Here is a 24,593-nt window from a genome sequence, read left to right on the forward strand (position 1 = left end):
TACCTCGTGGGACATCCTGCCCCATGTGCCCAAAAATCTGCAGGACGAGAATCAGCCTGTTCAGTCCCATGAAGACCCATGACAGAAACCCACAACCCTGAGTGGATGTCATCCTCGAATTGAGGGACAGCTGACAGATGGCTAAGGAAGTGTTCAGTCTCTCTCAGGTGCAACTCCTTCCTGGGAGTTAATCCCGACTTTATAGACCAGCAGCTCATTTCAGATTCAAATAGGTAGCAATTTTTGGTTTGATAATTAATGATAATTTTTTTTCACTGACAGCAAATTGTAAAAATGTACTGGAAAGACAGCAATAGTTACATATTGTAAAAATCTGCTTATAATTAGGGGAACTTTTTTGACTTTTAGGTGGATTTGATCTAATTAAGACTGCCAGATAATTGGAAGTGAAATAATTGAAAAAGAAAAGTTAATCATATGGTAAATTTTAAGAATTAACCATCCCCATGCAGAGCTTCTGATGATGGGAGCTCATACCCGTCATTCAGATGAAAAGGTCAGTTCATCTTGCAGAATTTTCCAGCCATTATTGTACATATCAAAAAATAAGGCACAAGGGGGTCAGTGCACCCTGAATAATGCTCTGTCCAGTAAAGCTTCATAATGCTAAGCTCTACACCGACTGTAGTAATTTATTAAATTTATCCCTCGTGTTTATTTAAAATTGTTCATGCTTCAGATAAATGATTTATTTTAGGTTTCCTTCATTTTAGAAAATAAGAAAAGGCTTGACAAAATAATCACCACTTTAATATCTTAAATGTGTATTAATTCATAATAGTAGCATGCCTACTGAAGCAGATTTAGGAAGGGGATTCATGCAGGCTATCTTAGGTTGCCAAATACTGGAAATGCATCAAATAAAGTGTAAAATATCTAGGGGTAGAAATTTGTCTCAGACAATGGCACAAAACAGGCAGTATCAGATTAGCCACCAATTATACACAGCACCTGATATTCAGTTCTGTTGACTGCAGTGGAATTGAATATCAAGTGCTGTTTATAACGGACAGTAGATCTGACATCGCCCTTTTTCGGCCACCACCTGAGACATTCTAATTTTTCTGGGGCTAATATTATAAAGCTTTCAACAGATACCTCTTAGATTTAAAATTATTGTTTGAATTGTCCATTTTTGGGCTGTGCAAATATATCTACAAGTTTTTTAGGTTGGCATGTCTGCAGTTCGGCTGATGTTCTAGTCCTATTTCTTGTACACCTGGAGGTCAAGAAAGTTATAACAGCTTTACAAGACTCAATCCCAGTCCTACTCTACTTGTTAGTAGTAGGGCAAGGAACTACTATAGGCTTAACCAGCTTTCACTCTAGGCAGCAAGAAAGTGCATCCTTCAATTCCGGCCTAACCTGATACCCTCCATAGAAGGCATGGCCAAAAATGCCTTGGGATATCTGCCAATGGAGCAAAATGTGCACAGATTATGCCTGGAACTAGGAAAACACTGGAAGAAGTGGACATCCTGTTTTCCAGATACACCAAGCCCCATACACGAAGCGATCCCAGGCTAACTTGCACACCCCTGCTTCCCACTGAACCCTTTATCTTTCTCAGGTGCCAGGCAATGTGCCAAACCTTTGTTTAAACAAAATCCTCTACCCTCCCCTTCTCAATATACAAGCTACCCAGCAAGGAAAGAGTATAACTCTGCCAAGTAGCAATCCTGCTCACATGCAAGGAATCATATTATGTAAACTGCTCTGAATGTGCATATCTACATTGTCAGTGCAATCTACCAAGCAACATACTGTACTTTGTTACTCAGTTTCCTGTTGCTACCTGAGAAAGTGTGTAAACTCTTGCATTATTAAATGTTAACTTGATAAAGTTATATATAATATAAATTATTCATACCATTTTTGGAGTGGAATCAAGCAAAGGATCGACGTACTCTAATTGCATTGAGTCACCAAGCACCATGTAAGGTCTGGCACAGCCTTTTAGGATTAGATAGAATGCCTGATTTCCAGATACTGCACAAAATACAAATGATTACTGATGAAGAAATAACTATAGATTTACTGAATTTAGCAAAAGGTTTTGCAGGGTATAGAAAAAAAGTGAACCAAAATTCCTCAGGTGTAACTCTGGCATGAGTCTTGCAGAACCCACCAGAAAATGGCAGGGGTCCACTTGTGCTGTGAAGAAATTGTAGTAAAAGCTTCAGAGGTCCAAGCCAAGATTCAGAGTGCCATTTCTGCTGGGTCTGCCTTTTCTCACCTGACATACTGGCTTGCCAGTAGATTCCCAAGCCAAAACCAAGGAAACTCCCAGCCAAGGAAATGCCACCTCTGACGAGTGACCTTGGGCGGAATTCTACTAGTCCCTGAGTGGCGGCAACAGAGGCGGGGTGGGGGAGCGGTGGGGGAGGTGGTGGCCAGTAAATTGCCGGGAGCTACATCGAGACAGCTCCTCAACGTAGTCCCACCGCCAGGCCAGTTTCCCAGTCGTGGGAATAGCAGCGGCTTGGAATACTGCCAAATGGAGGCGGGCAGCCAATTTGAATGATTCTTGGCATTTCTTCGTGGACAAAGATTTTGGGAAGGTTGAATAATTAATGGCCCAATTAACAGCGATTTTCGCAGTTCACTGGCCTGACGGGACTCCCCAGCATTTTAGTGCCCACCCCCCACCCCCCATTCCAGCCAACTGGGACGGGTAAAATTTTGCCCCTTGTTTCAGGTGGGCAGAGGCTGAACCAGAAAGAAAATATTGCGATTATAGCAACACAGGCCAAAAATGTAGGCCTTCTGTCAGACTCCTCCCCCACTTACAGCGCTGGAGTGAATCGAGGATTTCAAAGCTTCAGTTTCTCTAATGATGCTGTTGACTCTGCTATTTACCCTGCATTCTAGCCCTGAGGTTGGCAAGATACCAAACAAGAATAGGTTCAATGGTATCATACACAAAAGACAAGCAATAATAAATGTCTTTTTGCAAAACCTTGACTACATGGAACTCAACCTTTAAGCCTCCGGATCTTTCCAGGGATCCGTGGGGTTAGGTTGAGGTGTCCCAGGCAGCAGCCCACCGCTGCATCAAAGAGAATACCAATGCCTTGTTCAAGAGGGCCAGCAACTGTGTGTGGGACCGAGCGACCCTGACAGGCAGGCCGAGAAGGCCATCAGCTTTGGAGTCATTGCTAGATTCCCCCAGGTGCAAGGTGTCATCGGTTGCAGGCATGTGACCATCAAGGCTCCAGGGAGCAGCCAGCAGCCTTCATCAATAGGAAGGGCATCCATTCCATCTATGTAAAATTGGTCTGCGACCACTGAAAGCATTTCCTGCAGTTTTGTGCCTGCTTCTCAGGCAGTCCCAGGTGCCACAGATTTTCCAGCTCCCGATTTGCCTTCAGGATGGATTCTTGGGGATAAGGGCTACCCATTGAAGATATGGCTACTCACGCCTGTGTGGAAGCCTCAAACTACAGCAGAGGAAAGGTACAGACCTGACTCAGGTCCACCCGAGCAACCATCAAGCAGGCTATTGGGCTGCAGAAGATGAGATTCCAGTACCAGGACTCTTCCAGTGCAGTCCTGCTGTATGCCTCCAGCTGCTGGGGTGGGATTGGGGGGCCGGTCAGAAGCACAGGGTCTCCAGCTAAGGGGATGGGGGGGGAGGGTGCGGTCAGAAGCACAGGATCTCTAGCTGGAGGGGGGGGGGTCAGCAGCACAGGGTCTCAAGCTGGGGGGTCAACAGCATAGGGTCTCCAGGCAGAGGGAGGAGGTCAGCAGCACAACAGCACAAAGTCTCCAGCCAAGGGGGGTCAGCAGCACAGTGTCTCAAGTTTACAGTGCCAAGGTGAAGCAGCAGCAAACTCACTAAGTGAAGCTGCAGTTCAAGCAGGGCTGGCAGCACTTTAAATATGTTGCCAGCACCTGTTTTCATCTTAGCTGACAATGCCATCAGCATCTTGTTGCCCGCCTCGTCCTCCAATGCGACATGTCCAATGCCTCCTGCATTTGAAAAGGCTGGCCGCCATGTGAATGAGGTTGGCTGGCTGCACACGTGACATGCAGTGAAGTCACCTTCACTAGTCCCGCCATTGGGACCCGCGACAGGTTTATAAAATTCAGCCCAATAGCTCAAAGCGTGGAGAAGTCCAGCTCCAGCTCATGTCAAGGATTTGCACAGACTATTCTATCCAACGTAGCCAGAGTGGTCAGCTCCATTAGCACAACAGTGTCATCCGCTATAATGGAGCCTCTGCTGACTGCTCTGACAGCTGTCATAGATGCTCAGATGGCTGCCATCCATGAATCCAGGGATAAGTTCAGCAGATAATCCTTCACATGTTATTTTTCACTGAAATGTAACCATTTCTAGTTTAAAAATGGAAACAGAATAATAAAAGATCAGCATTCTTGGGGTTTCTGGCATTCAGTTTGTTCACTCATCACTACATTTATGACCTATTTTATGGCAACTGTTTTGTGAACTAGCTTAATTGCATAAAAAGTTAGTAAGATAGTAGAATCTAGAAAGATTTGAAAAATATACATTTATATATACTTCAGCATATAAAATAAAAAGAAAACATATAAAAATTGTCAAAAAATTAGTCTATCACAAACATACAAGGAAGGATACCTGTGTAACCTCGATCCCATGATTCCATGATTATCCGTCCATTGAGTCGTTTCAGCTGTTGGTCTGTAAACTGTGTACTGATTGCTGGAAACATCTTCAGTATTTTATAAGTACTCAGATAGTCGGAACGCGTTCTGTGAAAAGGTCTACAAAGAAGATTGCAAAGCATGTGAGAAGACAATCATTCTGATCTGTCTGGCTGTTCAAATAGGTAGCATTCTTTTGTTTGTTTTCGTAGATTACTCCGAAAATCTTAACATGTCGTCGTACTTCAGTCATAGGCAAGGCTAAACACACATTTTAATCTGTCAGTTATACAAATATCCCTAATAAATTGCAGTGGATATAGGCTGTTTTTTCTATGAAACATTTTTAATAACAACAAATACTTAGCTGAGCGAATAGTATTCCCTAACTCATCAGTTTCATTAAAAAACACAACATGCTTTCATAAAGAATTTATTTTTATAAAGTGAGAAACCAAAGTGAAGGATCACAACATTCATTCAGTCATTTGGGTCAATTTCCCAATAGTGTGCTCAGATAGTGCATGTGTAACAGAAATCTCCACCAAAATTAAAAATAGAAATGTTTTTGGAAGCTTTGTTAAGAGCTTGTGCAGGCTTTATTAATCCTGCTAATACAATACAAATATGGGTCTCAAAATGAATTCCATAATGCTCAAATTTGTGGACTTTCACACATGCAGAGAAGCAGAACCTCATTTACCTTTGCTTCAGTTGCTAACTTCAACCCACATTACAGCAGTAGGGTAACTAAATGGCTAGGGCAGGTGCATTATTAAAGATAAGACCCAAAGAAGTATTTACCTGTTGCAGTCTTCTGCTCTCAATGCAAAATGAAGCTCTTGGAGAAGGGACTGGCTTTCTCTAAAGTCCTGGAGTACTCTTAAGGCCCTCCGCGGAAGACTTTTAGGGTGGAACTTCCCACAGAAGCCCAAAAACCCCTTGAAAAAAATCCCCTTGAAAGTTGGGGGTGATGAGGTAGGGAATTAGGTGGTACATCTGTCCAAAGCCTTCCTGTTAATTATATAAGTGTCAGCAGCGACTCAGTTGGTAGCACTGTTGCATCTGAATCACAAGGTGCTGGGTTCAAATTCCACTCCAGAGCTCAAGCACATAAATCAAGCTGACACTCCAATGCAGCACTGAAGGAGTGCTGCACTATCAGAGGCTCCGTCTTGCAGATAAGATGTTAAATTGAGGGTCCCATCTGCCTACTTGGGTGGATATAAAAGATCCAATGGCACAATTTCAAAGAATAGCAGGGGAGTTATCCCCAGTGCCCTGGCCAATATTTATCCCTCAATCAACATCAGAAAAACAGAATATCTGGTCATTATCACACTGCTGTTTGTAAGTGTGCAAATTGGCTGCTGCATTTCATACATTACAACAGTGACCTACACTTCAAAAGTACTTAATTGGCTGTAAAGCACTTTTGAGATGTAAGGTGGTCATGAGAGGCACTATATAAATGCAAGTCTTTCTCATATTAATTCTATTTAATTGTATCCACGTGGTGGGCATGAACTGGAGATTCAATGGTGCCCTGTAAACAGGAACAGACTGAAACTGTAGCAGTTAGGTTCGGAAATGCAACTTTGTAATGTGTATCTTTTTCTTTATTCATTCATGGGATGTGCGCATCACTGCCAAGATCAACATTAGTATCCCAATCTAATTGCTCTCAAGAAGGTAGTGGTGAGCCACCTTCTTGAACTGCTGCAATCCATGTGGTGTAGGCACACCCACAGTGCTGTTAAGAAGAAAGTTACAAGTTTTTGACCCAGTGACTGTGAAAGAATAGCGATATAGTTCCAAGTCAGGATGGAATGTGACTTGCAGGGGTACTTGCAGGTGGTGGCGTTTCCATGCGTCTGTTGCCCTTGTCCTTCTAGGTGGTAGAGGTCGCGGGTTTGAAAGGTGTTGTTGAAGGAGGCATGATGAGTTGCTGCAGTGCATCTTGTAAATGACACACACTGCTGCCACTGTGCATCAGTGGTGGAGGGAGTGAATGATTGATTGAGATGGTGGATGGGGTGCCGATCAAGTGGGATGCTTTGTCCTGGATGGTATCGAGCTTCTTGAGTTTTGTTGGAGCTGCAATCATTCAGGCAAGTAGAGAGTATTCCATCACACTCCTGACTTGTGCCTTGTAGATGGTGGACAGGCTTTGGAGAGTCAAGAGGTGAGTTACTCACCGCAGAATTCCTAGCCTCTGACCTATTCCGGTAGCCACAATGTTTATAGGGCTGGTCCTGTTAAGTTTCTGGTCAATGGTAAGCCCGAGGATGTTGATGCTGGGGATTCAATGATAGTAATTCCGTTGAACGTCAAGCGAGACTGTTAGATTGCCCCTTGTAGGAGATGGTCATTGCCTAACACTTGTGTTTTACTTGCGAATTATCGGCCAAGGCCTGAATGTTGGTCCAGAACTTGCTGCACATAATCGTTTGCAAGCATCCCTACCTCTGACCTTATGATGGAGGGAAGGTTATTCATGAAGTTGTAGATGGTTGGAACAAGGACACTATCCTGAGGAACTCCTGCAGCAATGTCCTGGGGCTGAGATAATTGGCCTCCAACAACCACAACCATTGTCCTTTGTGCTAGGTATGACTCCATGGAGGGTTTGCCCCTGATTCCCTCTGACTTCAATTTTGCAAGGAATTCCTTACGCCACACTCAGTCAAATGCAGCCTTAATATCAATGAAAATCACTCTCACCTCACCACTTGAATTCAACTCTTTTGTCTATGTTTGAACCAAGGTTGTAATGAGGTCTGGAGCTGAGTGACCCTGGTGGAACCCAAACTGAGCATCAGTGAGCAGGTTATTGCCGAGTAAGACAACTTCCATTACTTTACTGATGATTGAGAGTAGACTGTTGGGGCAGTAATTGACCGGATTGGATTTGCCCGGCTTTTAAATTGGCTGAAGATTGGCATCTTTGATGCTGCATACCTCAGGAGATGGATTATCCATTTGGAACTTTTGGCTAAAGATAGTTGCAAATGCTTTAGCTTTGTCTTTTGCACTGACATGCTGGACTCTCACATCATTGAGAATGGGGATGTTTGTGGAGCCTCATCCTCCTGTTAGTTGTTTAATTGCCTACTAGCATTCACAACTGGATGTGGCACAACAGCAGAGCTTTGATCTGATCCATTGGTTGCGGGATCATTTTGCTCGGACTATGGCATGCTGCCTCCGCTGTTTGGGATGTATGTAGCCCTGTGTTGTAGCTTCACCAGGTTGGCAACTCATTTTTAGGTATGCCTGATGCTGCTCTTGGCATGCTGTCCTGCAGTCCTCATTGATCCAGGGTTGATCCCCCTGGCTTGATGTTAATGGTAGTATGAGGGATATGCTGGGCTATGAGGTTACAAAGTGTGGTTGAATAGAATTCTGCTGCTGCTGATGGCCCACAGCGACTCATGAATGCCGAGTTTTGAGCAACGAGATCTGTTATGAATCTGTCCCATTTAGTACGGTGGTAATGTCACACAACACGATGGAAGGTGTCAGTGTGAAAATAGGACTTCATCTCCACATGGACTGTGCGATGATCACACTTACCAATACTGTCATGGAAAGATGCATCTGCGACACGTACATTGGTAAGGGCAAGGTCAAGTAGGTTTGTCGCTCTTTGTTGGTTGTCTCACCAATTACCGCCGGCCCAGTCTGGCAATATGTCCTTCAGGACTTGGCCAGCTTAGTCAGTAGTGGTGCTAATGAACCATTCCTGGTAATGAACATTGTAGTTCCCCACCCAGAGTACATTCTGTGCCCTTGTGACTCTCAGTGCTTCTTCCAAGTGGTGTTAATATGAAAGAGCACTGATTACTCAGCTGAGGAAGGGTGGTAGGTGGTAATTATAAGGAGGTTTCCTGAAAGGAGAATAGAATATGAATGTAAGCTAGCAAAAAATATAAAAACGGACTGTAAAAGCTTGTACAGGTACGCAAAAAGGTAACTTTTGGCTAAGAGAGAAAACAGGGAATTAGAGACCTGTTCGCCTTACATCAGTCATTGGGAAAATGCTAGAATCTATTCTGAAGAATGTGATAAATAGACACTTAGATAATAATGATCTGATTGGGCATAGTCAACATGGATTTATGAATGGGAAATCATGTTTGACGAACTTGTTGGAGTTTTATGAGCATGTTACTAACAGAATTGATAAAGGGGAGTCGGTGGACGTGGTATACTTGGATTTTCAGAAGGCTTTTGATAAAGTCCCCCACAGGAGGTTCGTTAGCAAAATTAAAGCACATGGGATGGGAAGTAATATACTGGAATGGATTAAGGATTGGTTAACAGGCAGAAAGCAGAGAGTAGGTATAAATGGGTCATTCTCGCGTTGGCAGGCTGTGACTAGTGGGGTATTGCAGGGATCAGTGGTTGGGCCCCAGTTGTTCACAATATATATTAATGATTTGGATGTGGGGACCAAATGTAGTACTTCCAAGTTCGCAGACGACACAAAACTAGGTGGGAAAGTGTGTTGTGAGGAAGATGCAAAGTGGCTTCAAGGGCATTTGGACAGACTTAGTGAGTCGGCAAAAACATGGCAGATGCAATATAATGTGGAAAAATGTGACGTTATCCACTTTGGTAGGAAGAACAGATATGCAGAGTATTTCTTAAATGGTAAGAGATTAAGAAAGTGTAGATGTGCAGAGGGACCTGGGTGTCCTTGTCAATAAGTCACTGAAAGCTAACATGCAGGTGCAGCAAGCAATTAGGAAAGGTAATGGTATTTTTTTTTTTATTTAGAGATACAGCACTGAAACAGGCCCTTTCGGCCCACCGAGTCTGTGCCGACCAACAACCACCCATTTATACTAACCCTACAGTTATCCCATATTCCCTACCACCTACCTGCACTAGGGGCAATTTGCAACAGCCAATTTACCTATCATCTGCAAGTCTTTGGCTGTAGGAGGAAACCGGAGCACCCGGCGAAAATCCAAGCGGTCACAGGGAGAACTTGCAAACTCCACACAGGCAGTACCCAGAATTGAACCCGGATCCCTGGAGCTGTGAGGATGCGGTGCTAACCACTGCGCCTTTATTGCAAGAGGATTTGAATACAGGAACAGCGAAGTCTTGCTTCAATTGTATAGAACCTTGGTTAGACCGCACTTGGAGTACTGTGTTCAGTTTTGGCCCCCTTACCTTAGGAAGGATATTATTGCCATAGAGGAAGTGTAACGAAGGTTCACCAGACTTGCTCCCGGAACGGCGGGACTGTCCTATGAAGAGAGATTGGGGGAAACTGTGCCTGTGTTCTCTAGAGTTTCAAAGAATGAGAGGTGAGCTTATCGAAACCTATAAAATAATTAAAGGGATAGACAGGGTAGATGCAGCTAATATAAACAAGAAATGCTGGAAATACTCAGCAGGTCTGGCAGAATCTGTGGAGAGAGAAGCAGAGTTAGCGTTCTAAAGAAGGGTCACTGACCTGATACATTAACTCTGCCTCTCTCTTCACAGATGCTGCCAGACCTGCTGAGTATTACCAGCATTTCCTGTTTTTATTTCAGATTTCCAGCATCTGCAGTATTTTGCTTTTATTATATTACTGTAGATGCAGCTAAGATGTTTCCCCTGGTTGGGGAGTCGAGAACCAGGGGACACAATTTCAAAATAAGGGGAAGCCACTTAGGACAGAGATGAGGAGAAATTTCTTTACTCGGAGGGTTATGAATCTTTGGAAGTCTCTACCCCAGAGGGCTGTGGAAGCTCAGTCATTGAGTATGTTTCAAGCAGAGATTGACAGATTTCTAAATACAAATGACATAAGGGAATATGAGGATAGTGTGGGAAAAAGCCATTGAAGTGGATGATCAAACATGATCATATTGAATGGCAGGGCAGGCTCGATGGGCTGAATGGCCTTCTCCTGCTCCTATGTTCCGATGGCTTTAGATGTTTTTCTGTGTGGCTGAGCAGAGACCAGCCTGATCTTGATGTCAGAAGTTCTATACTGGCAAGAACCCCCACACTTTGTTCCTCAAAACAATTACCTTTTAAGGTGAACTTACAAGTGTTAGTTCTGCCCAAGTGACTTTCAGTTTCAGCTCTTGCTGGGCAGCACTAAGGCCCGATTTTGAGGCTATGAGGGCTGTTCACACCCCGGTCTAGTGAAGGTTAGTTGGAGACGAAAAGTCTGGGGAAGACCTTTGTCTTAGCTTCCTCGAGTATAGCTCACATCCTTATGTGATTATCTGCCCATGCAGACAGAGTTGATTGGTTTTCAGTAATATAAAAGCAAAATACTGCAGATGCTGGAAATCTGAAATATAAACAAGAAACGCTGGAAATACTCAGCAGGTCTGGCAGCATCTGTGCAGAGAGAAGCAGAGTTAACATTTCAGGTCCGTGACCCTTCTTCAGAACTGGCAGATATAAGAAATGTGACAGATTTTAAGCAAGTAAAGCGGGCGTGGGGCAAGAGATAACAAAAGAGATGGTGTTGATAGGACGAGGTCACAGAATAGCTGACCAGAAGGTCATGGAGCAAAGGCAAACAATATGTTAATGGTGTGCTGAAAAACAAAGCATTAGTACAGAGAGGGTGATAATGGACTGAAAACTGAACAGCCACAAGCACAAACATGAAAAAAAAGAGAGTGGGTAGGCACAGTAGAAACAAACTGAACAAACTAAAATAAAATAAACACAAAAAATAAAAATAAAAAATAAAAAAATAATTAAAAATAAAAGTATAATGGGGGGCCCATCATGCTCTGAAATTATTGAACTCACTGTTCAGTCCAGCAGGCTGTAGTGTGCCTAATCGGTAAATGAGATGCTGTTCCTCGAGCTTGTGTTGATGTTTACTGGAACACTGCAGCAATCCCAGGACAGAGAAATGAGCATGAGAGCAGTGGGGGGGCGGTATTGAAATGGCAAGCAACCAGAAGCTCAGGGTCATGCTTTTGGACAGAGCGGAGGTGTTCTGCAAAGTGGTCACCCAGTCTGCGTTTGGTAGAGAAGTAGATGTAGATGTGGATGTAGAGAAGACCACATTGTGAGCAGCGAATACAGTATACTACATTGAAAGAAGTACAAGTAAATCGCTGCTTCACCTGAAAGGAGTGCTTGGGGCCTTGGATAGCGAGGAGAGAGGAGGTAAATGGGCAGGTATTACGCCTCCTGCGATTGCAGGGGAAGGTGCCGTGGGAAGGGGACGAGGTGGTGGGGGAAATGGAGGAGTGGACCAGGGTGTCACAGAGGGAACGATCCCTTCGGAATGCTGACAGGGGAAGGGAGGGGAAGACGCGTTTGGTAGTGACATCACGCTGGAGGTGGCGGAAATAGCGGAGGATGATCCTTTGGATATGGAGGCTGATGGGGTGGAAAGTGAGGGGAACCCTGTCACGGTTCTGTGAGGGAGGGGAAGAGGTGAGGGTAGAGGTGTGGGAAATGGGCCCTGTCAACCACAGTGGGGGGGAATCCTCGGTTGAGGATTTCAGTATTAGTGGACAATGGATGTGGATTACAGTGCAGGAAGTGGTATGAGTCATGACTAGTCCTCCATTTTCTTGACAGCCAATGTCCCACTCTTTTAAGAAAAGTAAAATACTGCGGATGCTGGAAATCGGAAATAAAAACAGCAAGTGCTGGAAATACTCAGCCCAATATCCCAATCTTTAAATTTGTTCTAAGTTTTATAACTTTTCAGTTTGGTTCTGTATTTTCATCGCCACACTCCTCCTGAGCATGACAACTGAGATACCTATGCTGTTGACTAAAATTTCTAAGAAAAAGGCACAAATAAAAGGAGCAAGATAAGGCAATTATTTTTGGAAAGTAAGTTTATCTTCAGTTTAACCAGTCAGGGCATTATTGTATCCCCTTGACGTTGTACAGGGCCTTGGTGAGGATAAAATTGCATTAGAAGCAGTTCAGAGAAGGCTCACCCAACTGATTCCTGGGATGAAGGGCTTATCTTATGAAGAAACTATGAACAGGTTGGGCCTATAACCATAGAACAATAACGCATAGAAGGAGGCCATTCAGCCCATCGTGTCTGTGCCGGCTGAAAAAACTATCTGCCCAATCTAATCCCACCTTCCAGCACCTGGTCCATAGCCCTGCAGGTTATAGGACTTCAGGTACATGTCAGGTACCTTTTAAAAGAATTGAGGGTTTCTGCCTCCACCACCATTCCTAGCAGCGAATTCCAGATACCCACCACCCTCTGGGTGAAAACGTTTCCCCTCATGTCCCCTCTAATCCTTCTACCAATCACCTTACATCTGTGTCCTCTGGTAACTTACCTCCCCGCCAGGGGAAACAGGTCCTTCCTGTCCACTCTATCTAGGCCCCACATAATTTTGCACATCTCAATTAAGTTTCCCCTCAGCCTCCTCAGTTCCAGGGAAAACAACCCTAGCCAATCCAATCTTTCCTCATAGCTGCAACTTTCAAGCCCTGGCAACATTCTTGTAAATCTCTTCTGTACTCTCTCCACAGCAAGTATGTCCTTTCTGTAATGTGGTGACCAGAACTGTATGCAATATTCCAGTTGTAGCCTAACCAGCATTTTATACATTTCCAGCATCAGATCCCTGTTTTTTTATTCTATACTTCGGCCAATAAAGGAAAGCAATCCATATGCCTTCCTTACCACTCTATCTACCTGTCCTGCCACCTTCAGCGACCTGTAGACATGCACCATTGGCGTTCAGAAGAATGAGAGGTGATCTTATTGAAATATATAACATCCTGAGGGGACTTGACAGGGTGGACAATTGGTTGAATGTTCCAGAAGATGGCCAGCAAGTTAGGTCCATGGATTGGCAGAATGAGCTGAAAGAGTGGAAAGTAAGAAAGCGTAGTTCAAGTAGTGATAATGAGTCCAAAAGTAACACTTGTGTCAGAAAACGTTAACAAACTAGAGATAGAACCTCTGTCCATTGAGTTTATGTCAGCTCTCTGTACAGCAATCCAATCAGTCCCATCCCCGCTCTATTCCCATAGCCCTGCAAGTTTATTTCCATCAAGTGCCCATCCAACTGCCTTTTGAAATCGTTCATCGTCTCCACTTCTACAATCCTCACAGGCGGCAAGTTCATTACCACGTTAGGTCATTACCACACCCTGCAGAAAAAAGTTCTTCCTCAGATTCCCCCTCCATCTCTTGCCAAAAACCTTAAATCTGTATCTCCTAGTCCTTGCACCATCAGCTAATGGAAACAGCTTTCCTTTGTCTACCTAAATCAGTCATAATCGCGTACACCTCTATCGAATCTCCCTTGCCCCAAGGAGAACAACCATAGCTTCTCCAACCTAACCTTGTTGCAAAAATCCTTCATCCTTGGAACCATTCTCATAAATCTCCTCTGCATTCTTTCAAGGACCCTCACATCCTTCCTAAAGTATAATGACCAAACTGGACACAATACTCTAATTGTGGCCTAATCAGAGTTTAATAAAGGTTCAGCATAACTTCCCTGTTTTTGCACTCAATACTTCTATTTATGAAGCCCAAGATCCCATATGCTTTGCTAACTACTCTCCCAATATGTCCTTCCATCTTTAAAGATCTATGCACATGAGGTCCCTCTGTCCCTGCACATTCCTTAAAATTGTGCCACAAGTCGATATTGGCTCTCCCTATCCCTTCTGCCAAAATGCATCACCTCACACTTCTCTCTATTAAATTCTATCTGCCACTCATGTGCCCATTCTGCTAGCCTATCTATGTCCTATTGCAGTCGATTGGTATCATCCTCACTGTCTGCCATATCTCTAAGTTTGGTATCATCGCCAGATCTTGAAATTTTACTCTGTATTCCAATATCCAAGTCATTATATATATAATATATATATAAAAGCAGTGGTCCTGGCCCTCTTATTCCATGAGCCTCAATTTTGTTAATCATCCTTTTATGTGATACTTTGTCGAACACTTTCTTGAAGCTCCAAATAGCCAACAACCATTGCTTTCCCTTCATCAACCTTCTCTGTTACTTCATCAAAAAATTCAATTAGATTAGTCAAGCATGATCTTTTACAAATCCATGCTGACTCTCCTTAATTAACTCAAACCTCTGCAAATGCCTGTTGATTTTTTTCCCCAATTATTCTTTCTAAAGCCTTCTGGACCACTGATGTTAAACTGACGGATCTGTAGTTACAAGGAATGTCCTTACACTTTCTTGAATAAGGGGGACACATTTGCCATTCCCCAAACTTCTGGCACCTCCCCTATATCCACAGAAGATTGGAAGATTATGACTAGCTCTTCTCCAATCTCCACTTTCTTTAGCGACCTGGGATGCTAGCCATCCGGACCAGGTGACCTATCCACTCTAAGCATAGCCAGCTTTTCCATTGCAGCCTTCCTATCAATTTTCACCGCATCCATTACCTCTATCATCTCTGCTTTTACTGATATTTTGTCAGCATCCTCTTTAGTAAACACCAGTACAAAATACTCATTAAGAATTCTAGCCTTGCCCTGTGCCTGTAAGCATATATCACCCTCCTTGTCTCTCATAGGCCCCACACTGCTTCTTACTACCCGCTAACTATTTACATGCTGGTAGACGATTTTTGGGTTCCCCTTTATGTTACCTGCTATTCTATTCTCATATTCTCTCTTTGCCAGTTGTGTTTTCCTCTTCATTGCATCTTTCAACTTATTTGGCCTGGTTCTCACTTGAAGAATTCACCTGACATGCATCATACGCCGTTACTGTTTCATCATATTCTTTATCTCCCTCATCATCCAAGGAGCTCTGGCTTTGGTTCCCTTGCCTTTCACCCTCGTTGGAATTTACGCAGCCTGTACCTGAAACATCTCCTCTTTAAAGCTCACCCATTGTTCCATTCCCATTTTTCCTGTCAATCTTTGGTTCCATTTTAATCAGAACTTCTCGTCCCACTGAAGTTAGCCCTCTTCCAATTTTGAAGTTTTACTTTAGATTATTCTTTGCCCGTCTCCATTATGAATCTTATGAAAAGTCAAGGTAATCAGGTATAATCAACATGGTTTTGTGAAAGGGAAATCATGTTGAACCAATTTATTGGAATTCTTTGAGGGAGTTACATGTGCTATGGATAAAGGGGAACTGGTGGATGTATTGTACTTAGATTTCCAGAAGGCATTTGATAAGGTGCCACATCAAAGGTTATTGCGGAAAATAAAAGCTCATGGTGTAGGGGGTAACATATTGGCATGGATAGAAGATTGGTTAGCTAATAGGAAACAGAGAGTAGGCATTAATGCGTCATTTTGTGGTTGGCAAGATGTAATGAGTGGTGAGCCACAGGGATCTGTGCTGGGGCCTCAACTTTTTACAATTTATATATATGACTTAGATGAAGGGACCAAAGGTATGGTTGCTAAATTTGCTGATGACACAAAGATAGGTAGGAAAGTAACGTGTGAAGAGGACATAAGGAGTCTGCAAAGGGAAATAGATAGGTTGTGAGTGGGCAAAGACCTGGCAAATGGAGTATAATGTGGGAAAGTGTGGAATTGTCCACTTTGGCAGTAAGAATAAAAAAGAAGCATATTATCTAAATGGCGAGAGATTGCAGAGCTCTGAGATGCAGAAGGATCTGGGTGTCCTAGTGCAAGAATCGTAAAAGGTTAATATGCAGGTACAGCACGTAATTAGGAAAGCTAATAGAATGTTATCGTTTATTGTGAAGGGAATTGAATACAAAAGTAGGGAGGTTATGCTTCAGCTATGCAGGGCATTGGTGAGACCACATCTGGAGTACTGTGTACAGTACTGGTCTCCTTATTTAAGGAAGGATGTAAATGCATTGGAGGCAGTACAGCGAAGGTTTACTAGATTAATATCTGGAATGTGTGGACTGTCTTACGAGGAAAGATTGGACAGGCTAGGCTTGTATCTGCTGGAATTTAGAAGAGTAAGAGGCGACTTGATTGAAACATATAAAATCTTGAGGGGTCTTGGCAGGGTGGATGTGGAAAGGATGTTTCCCCTTGCGGGAGAATCTAGAACGAGAGGTCAGTGTTTAAAAATAAGGGGTCGCCCATTTAAGACAGAGATGAGGAGAAATCTTTTCTCTCAGAGGGTCGTGAGTCTTTGGAATTCTCTTCCTCAAAAGGTAGTGGAAGCAGAGTCTTTGAATATTTTTAAGACAGAGGTAGATAGATTCTTGATAAGCAAGGGGGTGGAAGGTTATCTGGGGTAGGTGTAAATGTGGAGTAATCAGTTCAGCCATGAACTTATCGAATGGCGGAGCAGGCTCAAAGGGCCTAGTGGTCTACTCCTGCTCCTAATTCGTATGTTCGTAAACCTTATGATACTATGATCACTCTTACCCTAATGTTCCCCCACAGATACTTGTTGTTATACTTACCCTGACTGAAATGTTATTAATTAGTTTAAGTTAAGCTATAAATTTAATACAGTACTTTATAGTTTACACTGCCCTAGTTTTGAAAATAAAAAAACCTCATAATAACTGAACTAATTACCTAACTGCTGTCCTCTGACATCACTCTTTGCTTATTTGGAATACACTGATCGGGTCCACACCATTCACTGCACTCTCTCTCTTTTATTCCCCGCCACTACTGCCAGTGTTTCCTATCGGGTCCACGCCATTCCCCACTTCTCTCTCTGTCTTTTGTCCTCTGTCACCACTGCTAGTGTCTTTGATCAGGCCCTTGTATAATCTTTCCTAAATTCCTGCCTCCAGGGCAGAAATCTTCTTTTCTTCCTTCTTGCAGCCCAGAAATTTGCAGGGCCATTTTTTTCCTAGCCTCTCGTCTTGCAGCATTCTTATCTGTATAGTCAGGTGATTCTGGGCTTCGATGCCGATCACTTGAAAATTTGAATTCCTAATGGCTGTTGCTGGTTTTCATCCTTCTGTTGTTGCCTTATTGTTCTAGCATTACTCTGCTCCCCATCTGAAGTTAAAGACCAGTTCTACGAGGAACTTCATAATATCATTAGTAGTATTCCTAATACCGAACATTTGTTCCTGCTGTGGGACTTTAACGCCAGGGTTGGGGCCGACCATGACTCATGGCCCTCCTGCCTTGGGCGCTATGGCATTGGAAGGATGAATGAGAATGGACAGAGACTGCTAGAGTTGTGTACTTATCACAACCTCTGCATCACCAACTCGTTCTTTCATACTAAACCCTGTCACCAGGTTTCATGAAGACACCCAAGATCACGTCGTTGGCACAAGGTGGACCTCATCGTCACAAGGCGAGCCTCTATAAACAGTGTCCAAATCACACGCAGCTTCCACAGTGTGGACTGCAACACCGACCACTCCCTGGTGTGCAGCAAAGTTAGACTCAAACCAAAGAAGCTACATCACTCCAAGCAGAAGGGCCGTCCACGCATCAACAGTAACAGAATTTCTTATCCAGAGCTGTTACATAAGTTTTTAAATTCACTTGAAAAAGCCCTTCAAAACACTCCTGCAGGGGATGCAGAGAAGAAGTGGGCCCACATCAGAGACGCCATCTATGACTCAGCAATGACCACCTTTGACAAACGTGAGAAGCAGAATGCAGACTGGTTTCAATCTCACTTTGAAGAGCTGGAACCTGTCATAGTCACTAATGGCACTGCATTGTTGAACTACAAGAAAGCCCCCAGCGAGTTAACATCCGGAGCACTTAAAGTAGCCAGAAGCGCTGCACAAAGAACAGCCAGGCGCTGTGCAAATGACTACTGGCAACACCTATGCAGTCGTATTCAGCTGGCCTCCGACACTGAAAACATCAGAGGAATGTATGATTGCATTAAGCGAGCTTTTGGGCCAACCATCAAGAAGGTCGCCCCCTCAAGTCTAAATCAGGGGAAACGATCACTGACCAACGCAAACAAATGGACTGCTCGGTAGAACACTACCTAGAACTGTACTCCAAGGAAAATGTTGTCACTGATACCACCCTCAATGCAGCCCAGTCTCTGCCAGTCATGGATGGGCTGGACGAACAGCCAACAAAATCAGATCTCAGTGATGCCATTGATTCTCGAGCCAGTGGAAAAGCCCCTGGAAAGGACAGTATTACCCCTGAAATAATCAAGAGTGCCAAGCCTGCAATACTCTCAGTACTCCATGAACTGCTTTGCCTGTGATGGGATGAGGGAGCAGTACCACAGGACATGTGCGATGCCAATATCATCACCCTCTATAAGAACAAGAGTGACCGTGGTGATTGCAACAACTACCGTGGAATCTTCCTGCTCAGCATGGCGAGGAAAGTCTTCGCTCGAGTCCTTTTAAACAGACTCCGGAAACTGGCTGAGCGTGTCTACCCTGAGGCACAGTGCGGCTTTCAAGCAGAGAGATCCACCATTGACATGCTGTTCTCCCTTCGCCAGCTACAGGAGAAATGCCACGAACAACAGATGCCCCTCTACATTGCTTTCATAGATCTCACCAAAGCCTTTGACCTCGTCAGCAGACGTGGTCTCTTCAGACTACGAGCAATGATCGGATGTCCACCAAAGCTACTGAGTTTCATCACCTTATTTCATGACAATATGAAAGGCACAATTCAGCATAGCAGTGCCTCATCAGACCCCTTTCCTATCCTGAGTGGGGTGAAACAGGGCTGTGTTCTCGCACCTACACTGTTTGGGATCTTCTTCTCACTGCTGCACTCAAATGCGTTCAAGTCTTCAGAAGAAGGAATTTTCCTCCACACAAGATCAGATGGCAGGTTGTTCAACCTTGTCCGTCTTAGAACGAAGACCAAAGTACAGAAAGTCCTCATCAGGGAACTCTTCTTTGCTGACGATGCAGCATTAACATCCCACACAGAAGAGTGTCTGCAGAGACTCATCGACAGGATTGCGGCTCCCTGCAATGAATTTGGCCTAACCAGCAGCCTCGAGAAAACGAACATCATGGGACAGGACGTCAGAAATGCTCCATCCATCAATATCGGTGACCACGCTCTGGAAGTGGTTCAAGAGTTCACCTACCTAGGCTCAACTATCACCAGTAACCTGTCGCTCGATGCAGAAATCAACAAGCCCATGGGAAAGGCATCTGCTGCTATGTCCAGACTGGCCAAGAGGGTGTGGGAAAATGGTGCACTAACACAGAGCACAAAAGTCCGAGTGTTTCAAGCCTGTGTCCTCAGTACCTTGCTCTACGGCAGCCAGACCTGGACAACATATATCAACCAAGAGCGACGTCTCAACTCATTCCATCATCGCTGCCTCCGGAGAATCCATGGCATCAGGTGGCAGGACCGTATCTCCAATGCAGAAGTCCTCGAGGTGGCCAACATCCCCAGCATATACACCGTACAGAGCCAGTGGCGCTTGAGATGGTTTGGCCATGTGAGCTGCAGGGAAGATGGCAGGATCCCCAAGGATGCATTGTACTGACCCACCGGCCGTCCATGTCTCCGCATTAAAGACGTCTGCAAACGCGACATGACGTCCTGTGACATTGACCACAAGTCGTGGGAGTCAGTTGCCAGTGATCGCCAGAGCTGACGGACAGCCATAAAGGCAGGGCTAAAGAGTGGCGAGTCGAAGAGACTTAGCAGTTGGCAGGAAAAAAGACAGAAGTGCAAGGAGAGAGCCAACTGTGTAACAGCTCTGACAGCCAATTTTATCTGCAGCACCTGTGGAAGAGTCTGCCACTCTAGAATTGGCCTGTACAGCCACTCCAGGCGCTCCTCCACAAACCACTGACCACCTCTAGGCATTTACCCATTGTCTCTCGAGAAAAAAAGAAAAAAAAAGAACTTCCTTCAGCTGTTTTCGGCTACATTTTTTCAACATAAAACTTCTTTTGCATTGATCCAGAGCAGTGTTTTTGCCAGTTGCTGCAAAACATAGCTAAAACCACAGTGATTAGCCTAGGTATTTCATTGAGCCTTTCAGTGGCATATATATTTTCAGTGATATATAACACGAACATCAAGGGACCCAGAACTGAGTCCTGTGGAATCCTAATCGGTCATAAAAACATCTATTGACCATGATCCTTTACTTCCTGAAACTGCGCCAATTTTGGATCTAACTTGCCACTTCCTCTTAAATCCCATGAGCTTTTAATTTTCTGACCTGTATGCCATATGGAACATTATCAAAAACCTTGTTAAAATCCATGTAGTCTACAATAAACATGCTGCCCTCATCGACTGTCCTCAAAGATTCAATCAAGTTAGTCAGACACAACCTACCCTTAACAAATCCATGCTGACTGTCCTGATTAATCCAAGCCTTTCTAAATGACAATTTATACTGTCTCACAGGTCCTTTTCAAATAATTTGCCCACCACCAAGGTTAGGCTGATTGGCATCCTTCCATCTACGAAGGATGATGGACACGCAGCAAACAATCTATTTAGGTGGGGTGTCTTCTCTTGGTGCACCTTTGCTGATGGCTGTGAAGGCCAATACTTGAGAGGTAGTTTCTGCCACAAGTGCCACACATGAAGCTGCCAAGCGATACTGTGATTTGTTGCTTTTGACGATGGCACGTGTTGCCAAGCTGCTGTAGCAACCGGTTGTCATGGTAGTGCACACCAGTCCACAGGATGTATCGTCATTCCCCTCTTTCACCAGCTTGTGACTCCCAAGTGCGAGTTGACTTTTAGGGCATTCATGTCTTGCCTGCAAGCATCCTTGAAGCGGAGCTTTGTGTGCCCCACTGGTTCTCTGGCCCCAGCTACCTTAACATACAGATGGTCCTTGGGTATGCAACCGGCTTCCATCCTGCAGACTTGTCCGATCCACCGAAGCTACCTCTGTTTAATTAGTGCCAACACACTTGGGAGCTCTGCCTTTGAGAGGACTGCCACATTTGTGGTTTTGACCTGCCAGGATATACCCACAATGCGCCAGACAGTGAAGATGGAAATTATTGAATTTCTTTTCCAGTTAGCTCTAAGTCACCCATGTTTCACAGCCATACAGCAAAGTGCTGAGAAAACAGACCTAATAAACCATCATGCTGATTGGCCTGTAATCACTCGGTCTGTCCCTTCCTCCCTTTTCAAACCATGGTACAACGTTAGCAGTCCTCTGGCACCAAGCCTGTAGCCAGAGAGGATTGGAAAATGATGGTCAGAGCCTCTGCTACTTCTTCCCTTGCTTCTCTTAGGAACCTGAGATACAGTTCATTCAGGTCTGGTGATTTATCCACTTTCCAGGATGCTAAACACTTTAATATTTCATCCCTTACTATTTTTATCCCATCCAATATTTTACACTCCTCCTCCTTAACTACAACATCTTCTTCATCCCCTTTTGTGAAAACAGATGCAAGGTATTCATTAAGAACCATGCTCTCATCTCGCACCTCCAGACAGAAGTTACCTTTCTTGCTTCTAATCAGCCTTACTCTTTCCTTGGTTATCCTCTTGCTCTTTATGTATTTATGAACCATCTTTGGGTTTTCGTTGATTTTATTTGCCAATATTTTTTTCACCCCCTCTCTTTGTTTTAATTTCCTTTTTAATTTCTTGTACTTTCTATACTCCTCTAGGCTTTCATAAGAACATAAGAATAGTATTGAGCTTTTGGCATCTGGCATAAGGTTTCTTTTTTTGCCATGTCCTCCTCTATATGCTTTTTGACATCCAGAGTGCTCTAGATTTGGGATCCCACTCTTTTACTCCAATAACAACATAGGGACGTGCCACCTGCCTGTTTCCCCCACAGTTAAAATCTGGGTTATTATTATAGATCAAGAATCAGTGCTACATTTTGTAATGAAATTAATGCCCTAGGTATACTACACAAAGTATTTTAGTATCAAAAACATTTTGGGTTTGCACAAGAGACATAATCTTCTGAGGTCCCCATCCCATTGGCTAGGCCTTGCCCACACCAGTTTATCAGAAAATTGCAGGTGCACTACCCACATTTTTCATCCACTTAAATCATTGCGTCACTCTACGCTGAGTTCAAACACATTCGAGAGATGAAAGGCAGTGTATAAAACTACTGCAATAACTGTCTCCACATATAATTTAAAAGCAGTACCAGCTACATTTTCTTTGAAATCCTTGGAAGTTTTGATACTGACATTCTTGCATTTATTTTTGCCATTTTCCATTTAAAATGTTTCTATGGGCCGCATTTTATGTAGTCAGCGAGGGTCCCGACACAAGGCCAGAAAAGCAAGGAGAAACCCACCTCGGCCTTTGGGGGGCCTCCCAGCTGCATTTTATGGCACACAGGCACTTAACTGGCCGGTGCCGGGTTCCAGCGATGGCCACTGCTGGTACTGGAGGAGACCCAGGAGCAATGCTGGAGTACCAGAGAGGAGGTAAGTGGGGAAGGCTCACCTGGGCAAGTCAGGCAGGCCCTGGCGAAGGGTGTATGGCCTGTTGAGGGTAGGGGGGCTGGGTGTTGGCTCAGGGGCAACCTTTGCCACTGGGAGCCCTCCGTGGGCTACATATTGCCAAAGCAAGAGGGCCTCCACCACCAGCCCAAATGGAGGCTGTCTGATGTTTCTGGGCAGCCTCCACCCACCAGCAGCAGCGGGATGAGGCCCTTAAGTGGCCATTAAATTTATGGGCCCCCACACCACCCTGCCCGTCCCTAGAGGTCTGATAAAATTTCGCCCTATGTTTTTATTATTGTTTCTCAGAAAGTAAGTAAAAATGCCATGCTCTTGAATTTTAAGATAACTTGAAGACTTCCTGGTAACAGTTGTTATTTTTAAGCCTTGAACAAAGCTTATAACTAATAAAACTAACGATAACTATTCATGTGCAATCCAAACTGAAGGACTTAATGTGACAAAATCTACATAAAATTCACACCATGGTTAATGTGCTTTCTACAAATGTATTATAAACAACAACGCTGGCAACTTTTCCAGGACAATTTCCTCTTACAGAGCTGTGTTAACATTTAGGTCGTAATTTTAAAAATTGTTGTATTGTGCTCATCAAAAATACAAAGCAGCAAAAATAAATGGCTTCATTAAAGTTTCATTTAACTGTATTGTCTAAGCTACTTTTTAATGACAGAATGAGATGCCACAGGTAAATTTACTGATGCCTTGACATGGTTTGATGGGATTATTATTTATGGAATCAATTATATTGAAAGAATCCACAGAGCTTCTCAAATCATAAGACAGCTGTGAATGAATGAAACCTTATTTATTTATTCCAAGATATCCCAGTCAGGGTTAAAGATATAACAACTTCTTTTTCAGTAAACAAATCAAATTTTCACAATATCAATTACCCCTGTAATGGAGCATGTCATCCTGACAACTTGAATAAATCATCAACACTTGAAAATAAAACCATGCAGAGCCAACAACAACAGAGACAATGGGAAAATTTTAACAGGGAAGAACAGGTGGGTTGTTGTCATGTGTGGAAATTCAGAGGAAAAAAATCATGACCGCATCTAATGCGCTGACTCCCGAGTTTCACTGAAGCATACTTAACTGCAAGCGAGCAATCATTGGTGCAGGCAGGTGGGCAATGCAGACATCATTTAAGGTGATGATTAGATGCAAATGATTTCATAGGAAACTAACTTTCCTTCCAATTTAATGCCTCCAGCTTGGAAAACTAACCAGTAAAAAAGAGGCATGTTACAGGTGCACTTCATGGGGGTCTATCAAGTTCAGACAGCCCACACTTATTAAATGCTCAGTTTTTACAGGTGTCTTGTTAGTTTTCTCAGTAAATGTGCAGCAGAGAGTTTTTGCCACCATACAGGTTTTGGAGAACTTTGGAGGATTTCAAACAGAAACCAGATGGATGGGAGGTAGTTTGGATGGTTTTGCCGGTACATCAGAAGAGGAAGATAATCATCATCTGCAGCAGCGACAATATTCTGTGGAGAGAGATCCACAGCAGAGGGGCTGAGGATGCAGGAGGCACAACCCACCTAACAGGATATATACAGAATTAGCTTCCTTGACCTCATCAAAGAGCAGTACTTTCACAGAGTGGGGTTGTCATGTCAAGTGAT

At 43.8% G+C, this 24,593-nt stretch overlaps 1 protein-coding gene across 2 annotated transcripts in view; it reads right to left on the reverse strand.

The window, feature by feature from the left end:
* Positions 1-24,593, reverse strand: part of cnbd1 (cyclic nucleotide binding domain containing 1) — a 222,977-nt gene that overhangs the window by 114,462 nt on the left and 83,922 nt on the right. For both annotated transcript variants that reach the window (XM_068030845.1, XM_068030844.1), the window contains exons 5-6: positions 4,628-4,773; positions 1,892-2,010 (exon numbers count right to left, since the gene is read on the reverse strand). In XM_068030845.1, the coding sequence (XP_067886946.1) occupies positions 1,892-2,010; positions 4,628-4,773 (265 nt within the window). The remainder of the gene's footprint in view (positions 1-1,891; positions 2,011-4,627; positions 4,774-24,593) is intronic.

The sequence above is a fragment of the Heterodontus francisci genome, chromosome 5 (genome assembly GCF_036365525.1).
Source record: "Heterodontus francisci isolate sHetFra1 chromosome 5, sHetFra1.hap1, whole genome shotgun sequence".
Lineage (NCBI taxonomy): Eukaryota > Metazoa > Chordata > Chondrichthyes > Heterodontiformes > Heterodontidae > Heterodontus > Heterodontus francisci.